This window comes from Monopterus albus, unplaced genomic scaffold, assembly GCF_001952655.1.
Source record: "Monopterus albus unplaced genomic scaffold, M_albus_1.0 scaffold142.1, whole genome shotgun sequence".
Classification (NCBI taxonomy): Eukaryota; Metazoa; Chordata; class Actinopteri; order Synbranchiformes; family Synbranchidae; genus Monopterus; species Monopterus albus.
In genome coordinates, this window is record NW_018128022.1 from 173,041 (window position 1) to 179,385 (window position 6,345).

Here is a 6,345-nt window from a genome sequence, read left to right on the forward strand (position 1 = left end):
AAATGATTTTAGCATATGGCTGCAATATAACAAAGAGTGAAAAATTTAAGGGGTTCTGAATACTTTCCGTACCCACTGTATATAAATACAGACCATTTACCACGAATAATCCTCTCATATGTATTTATTGATGTAGATAAGTTATATTTCATAGGTAGTCCAGAAAAGGTCAATAAATTACCTCTACCATCCATTAGATGAGAAATAGACCAAATCCCCTTTTACAGCCAGTTTTCCATAAATAGTGATTTCTTTTTTTCTTAAATAAAATACAGCGATTGTTTCAGATCAGCATATTGTGTGGAGAAAAGTTATGCTTGAACACCCGTTTCCAATATTGGAGAACTTGTTGATGGAATTCAAATAAACACAAAGGCAACTTACTGAGTTCATAATCACAACTTAAAAGAATTTTAATTCCCCCAATTTTTTTAAAATTTGCATTTGGAATCACATGCCAAATCGAATCCCATTACTTCATAAAGCCTTGCAACCATTTTATCTTGATCATGCCATTCAAAGTTAATAACTTTCAGTCCCCCATTGTCATACCTTTTTCACGTTGTTTTTCATAATATAATGGCATTTATTTCTCCAAATAAAGTTTAGGTTATCTTGGTTTATCATTTTTATCATTCTATATGAAATGCTAATGAGTATGCTGGATAAACAAGCCTATATAGACTTTCTGTCTTTGTAAGTAATAGTCTCCCAAACAACGACAGGTCCCTCTACAAGCAGCTGCTCGGTATTGATTTACCTTTGTCAATACTTTTTCCAAAGTTGCACTTTTCCCTAGATTCCTCGCTTTTACTAATATTGAGTCCTAGATATTTAATTTCTTTTCTAACTGGGATATCATATAATGATGCTAAGGGATGACTGTATATCGCCACTAATTCACATTTGTTAACATTTAAAGTTAACACTGAAGCTTTGGAGAACAAAGCAATCAAGTTAAGAGACAAAGGAATTTGTGATTCATTTTTAAGAGACAGGGTGGTGTTGTCTGCTAGTTGGCTAATTCAAAATTCTCTTTTAAAAAATGTTAGGCCCTGCAAATTTTCATTTTTGATCAAAATTGCTAAGAGTTCTGATGCTATGATAAATAACAAGAACAGCTACATCTTTGTCTAATACCTTGCTGAATTTCAAATCTTTGACATGTGCCCTGGGGTAACCTACTTTTCTCAAGTTTAAAAAGTATGTCAAATTTTTTTCACCTTCCTCCATCCATCTAGCTCTAGATCTTACATTCTTACAGTCTTGATCCCTAATGTTTGGGGTTTAAATCATCCTCAGTGTGTTCATTGTAGTATAACAGATCCAGAGCTAGACAGATATTATGATGAATAGATCTACCTTTAAGAAAACCTGACTGAGTTTCACTATTTGTGTAATACCTTAAGTCTTTCAGCTAATACTGTTATGGTAAGACAGGTGAACCTTGGGACTGATGGCAAAAACCAAAAGGGTAGGAAGATGAAGACAGATAGGTGAAAGAACAAAAAATTTAAAAAAAGACCAACGTATACAATGTAATCCACCACACAGGAACTGTCAGCGCGGAAAACAAAAGACGTCTTGCGAAACGCATAAATAATGTGGATAAGGTCAAACCAAAACGCACAGGAACTGTCAGCGTAGCATCTTAACACACATACATTTACGCGGTAGAAACATAATATTAATCACATACTTGGGGTAAGTAATGTTATTTACGTTACGTATAGTATGTAGTGTAGTGTAAGTTAGTGTAGCGCATAAGTAGTGTGGTAGAGTCAAGCCAAAACGCACAGGAACTGTCAGCGTAGCATTCTAACCACACGTATATTACGCGGTACATAGTTAATGTTCTGGCGACGACGGAGCGTCTGCCAGAGGTATAAATAAGGAGGAGAAGGTAATCATCGGGATGTACCCCAGATGTGTGCACCGACAAACGAGTCGCTAATTACTGGAATGCAACACAGCTGAGGTGCAGAGCCCACAGGATCAAGAGAACGGAGGAGAGAAAGGTGGAGGAGAGGCAGCGGAGGAGAGGCAGCGGCCACCGAGTGGCCCTGACAAATACACCTGATACAACTTTATAGTTTGTGTTCAGTAATGTAATAGGTCTCAAATTATCCAGTATTCTTTTATCATTACCAGATTTGGGGATAACAGTTATAACTCCTTGTTTCATAGAAGGCATCGGTTCCTGTCTCTCAATACATTCCCCTGTAGCATTGACTAACAGCTTTCTGACATCAGACCAGAAAAAAGTTTAAAAGTTTGGCCCATCACACCCAGGAGCTTTACCCAGTGCCACTTTATGTATGACAAAATCAAGCTGTTTTAAAATCAGTCACAGAGTTCTTTAAAAGTTTGTTCAATACTTGTAATGTGTGGTTTCACCTTTTCAAAGAGCTGTACTGAATCAGTAGCCAAAGATGAAGAGGAGTATAAGGACTTCTAAACATAAAAACCTCCTTTCTATTTTTGTCATTTTCGTGCCAATCCACAATTAATCTATTTATATTATATTTCTCTCCTGTCTACTTTTCTCAAGTTTAAAAAAGTATGTCAATTTTTTTCCACCTTCCTTCCTCCATCCATCTAGCTCTAGATCTTACATTCTTACACTCTTGATCTCTAATGTTTGGGGTTTAAATTAAAATAACATTGAAATGCAGCTGTATTTTGCTCTTACTAGTGAAACAGACACGAGAGATCCTTCACCTCCCTCCTCCTGACTGTTTGTTGCCATCTCTATTTGATATCCGTTGCTCCTATGAAGCAGCTGTCTCTGATTATCACATGGGGAACCTCTGGAGTGTGAGTCCTCTTTGACTTTTGAATCCTGTTTCTGTCTGACCAACAGGAGGAGGGCGAGATAAACACGACCCCTAAAATGTCAGCCTGTAGCACACCAGGTGAGTGTCAGAAGGAATTGGCGGTCAAAGTTTGTAGACTCAGGGGAACCATCGGCCACAAAGCAATAGCTATTAATACGCGTCTTCCTAACAGATTTTCACATATTTACCTACTGTTTTAGATTTACTGGCAGTGAGCTTGATAGTTTTTTTCTATCTACTTAACTGATCAGATGAACGTCATGTCACATTGTAAATGGAGTTTGATTCTTATATTTCTTATGTGTTTTTCCAGACATGCCCAGAAAGCCATGGGAAAGAACAAACACCATGAATGGTAGCAAATCTCCAGTTATTGGAAGGTATAGTTTCCCCACCTCTTTCTGAGTTATATGTTCTTTGTCATATATTTTTGTCATTTTATATCATATCTATATAAAATGTTTCAAGAGTTTAATTTTCATTATCTACCATGAGTGAATGGCTAGCAGTGGTGCCACTAAACAACTTCCGCAGTAAAAGGGATTATGGGGACATTAGCATCAGCTAGCTTTAGCATTGTGCACTGCTGGGCCGTTCAGCGCTGGCTAACATCACTAAATCTTATGTCACCTTTATGTGCATGTCAGATATACATCAGACACTCATCTGACTGCTTATAGTGGAGTGTGAAATCAAGCGGTTATTTTTTGGATGTTGTGAGCCACTTTGTATGGATGAATTCATAACAGCCACGTGTATGTTCTGTGGTTTCCATAGTATTACCACTAACCTTGGTGACATTTAGCTGTTAAATAGGTGGTTTTTCAGCTCCTAAGGATCTAAATTTGCCATTAATTCAGTGACACATGTAGTTGTTACCAAGGCCTCTAGCATTCTTTTACATTATACCCCATGGATGTTTGAAAATGTACAATGATCTTTTTCAACAAGAGTTTTTACTTGTGAGCAAGTCTGATGCTAAATGTGTGTCAGGATCAGATACAGCCCTGACTCAAAGCCATCTCATTAGGCTCAGGACATAGATACTAAACTGTAATTAGTAAATTCAGTGTCTCTGCTGCTCTCACAGACGAGAGTCTCCGTGGAGAAATTTCATGGGAGCAGATTCTTCCAGCAGGTAGAGAGAAAAGGCCCTGGAGAGTTTGAGAAATCTTTTTCTTTAAAACAATCTAACAATCTTCTTCTTTTCATTTAGGTTTGCTAAGAAGCAGTTTGCTCAGTACTTCCCCTTGTGGCTCAGGGAAATATCCACTTCAATAGTGACACTGTCTGTTGCCACTGTCTGTAGAAGGTCCAATGACATTATTTAGCAAACCGCTGCCTAGAACAAGAAGAAAAAAACAAAATCCACTAGGACAAGCCATTTAAAGGTTAGATTTATACTCTATTATAAATGTTTTTGAACATTGTGGTCTACTTTTAACAGCAATTGTGTTTTTGTTCTTTTCCCAATTTACCAGACTGCAGGGGCCTGTTCATGTGTTGTACCATTTGGTACAATATGTCATGTGGTGTTTCCTAAACCAGTCATTGTATGGATGATGAATTCCTAGTGTAAAAGTCGTGTGCTTTTGCATGCTGCTCAGCCTGCTGCCCACCAAACCTTTTTTCCCCTTCAAAACACTGAAATTCACGTGTGGATATGCAGATTGTATACCCACCCTATCATACACACAAACACAAAACTGAGTGTCCGCCCAGTGCAGAGTAGACTTGGCACAGTATTATCACTACAGGAGCCAACACAGATCCAGCAGGCTCTCACAGATAAGGCTCCGGTCTGTGTGTGTGTGTGTGTGAACACACATGAATGAGAGGATACCAGATGGGCGTTTTCAATTACATTAAAAATGTCTAATATGTGACCCATGGAGAGCTGAGCAGACTGAGGCCTTAGACCATTTTGTTAAACCACACACACTCCTAGCACTTTGCTGCTGTTTTCTGCATCTTGACTTATGGTTTTACCATAATTTACAATTTCAGAAATGCCTACAGTTCAAATTAAATGCCTGTTGCATTTTAGTCTGTATGTTGATGTGTGGTTTGGCAAAACGAATTGTGCCAGCAAATCAGCAGTTACTTTTATTTGTTCAGCCTGATGTTATTATCAAATCCAAACGTTCATCTACGTATCAGAGTGAATAAAGAAAGTAATACAAATTTCCCTGTGTAAATAAAGTTTTACTGGGGCTGAATGTAAACTGTGCAGCTGTCCACACCTGAATCTATTTCTCCCCTCCTCTGTTTTTTTTTGTTCTACATACATGATATTTAAATGGGGAACACCCTGAAAAATCTGAAAAAAACTTTTAAAAAATCAACTGGACTAGATTTCTAGGTCGAAGCCATTTCACTTCTCATCCAAGAGGCTTCATCAGTTCTGACTGACTGGTGTTGAGCCAGAGATATTTATCCCCCTCGGTGGTGTTTCAGTCCTTTGGTGGCCAACAATGTCCCCTAACGACTGAGTTGTTATAGCCCAGTATCGGTGAGAGTCGTTACCTGTCTTTGAACCCTCACCTGTGGACCGACACCTATTGTTGGTGGGCATGTTTGAGCAGAGATCTCAAAACAGAGTTGTAGATGGATGACACAAAAATCCAACACAAAGATAATTTCTGGCTCCCAGTGGTGTACAGTATTTCTAGCCACAGCTACTAAATTACCTGTTTCCTTTTACTTTCACATCTCCTTCCTGTCACGCTTCCTCTGTTTAGAGCGACTGACTGCTCAGTGACCTTTTCTCCTGATAATTCTCTCATAGAGGAGCAATCCCACTGCATCAATCTTTCTTTAATTGCTGACTTATCATTGTGAACTGGAAAAATGTTAGGTTGTTTCCAGATAATGTCAGATGTCTCTTTGAGGACATTTGAGATAAACTACACATGGAGATTTCCTACACTATAGGATCATTTATTGACATGTGGGAGAGAATGTGTGGAACCTCCATAAAAACTGCAGTGTTTTTCATAGGCTGCTCTGAACCCTGTGTGTGCATGTGCGTTTGCTTTTGTATGTATTTACATGCATGTCTAGGTGAGTGCACTTCCCTGAATGTGTGGACATGCTTCAACCAGGATTTAATTCCTAATTGCAGTTTTGGCAGCATCAGGTTTTAGTTGGTGTCGGGCTATGAGGTGTGTGGCTAATCAGCTGAGGGAGATGGTGGTTGATTTTAGGTAATATCCAACTATATTTTTGGTTTGACATAGAAGAATATAATGTAGCAATTGGTGTTGCTCTTTGACCATTTGTTTTCCCACCTCATTCCTGGCCTTTTCCTTTATTCCACTGTTCAGTAGTGTTCCTTGCCTCCTCTTACAGACCTAAATCCACTCCTACACCTACTGCATCCTTAAGTGCCAATGGTGTGCCAACAGAAGCTGTTGACTATGACAGATTGAAACAGGTATGACAACACTTGGAACCCTAATGTTTCACACATTTTAGGATAAAGTCTTATTTCATCAGTCTGCATTAC

General features: G+C 38.6%; 1 protein-coding gene across 1 annotated transcript in view; it reads left to right on the top strand.

Annotated features, from left to right (window-relative positions):
* LOC109968074 (protein enabled homolog) overlaps positions 1-6,345 on the top strand; it is a 111,089-nt gene that overhangs the window by 102,668 nt on the left and 2,076 nt on the right. The window contains 3 exon segments of the mRNA XM_020614081.1: positions 2,864-2,915; positions 3,151-3,217; positions 6,189-6,273. Coding sequence (XP_020469737.1) covers positions 2,864-2,915; positions 3,151-3,217; positions 6,189-6,273 — 204 coding nt within the window.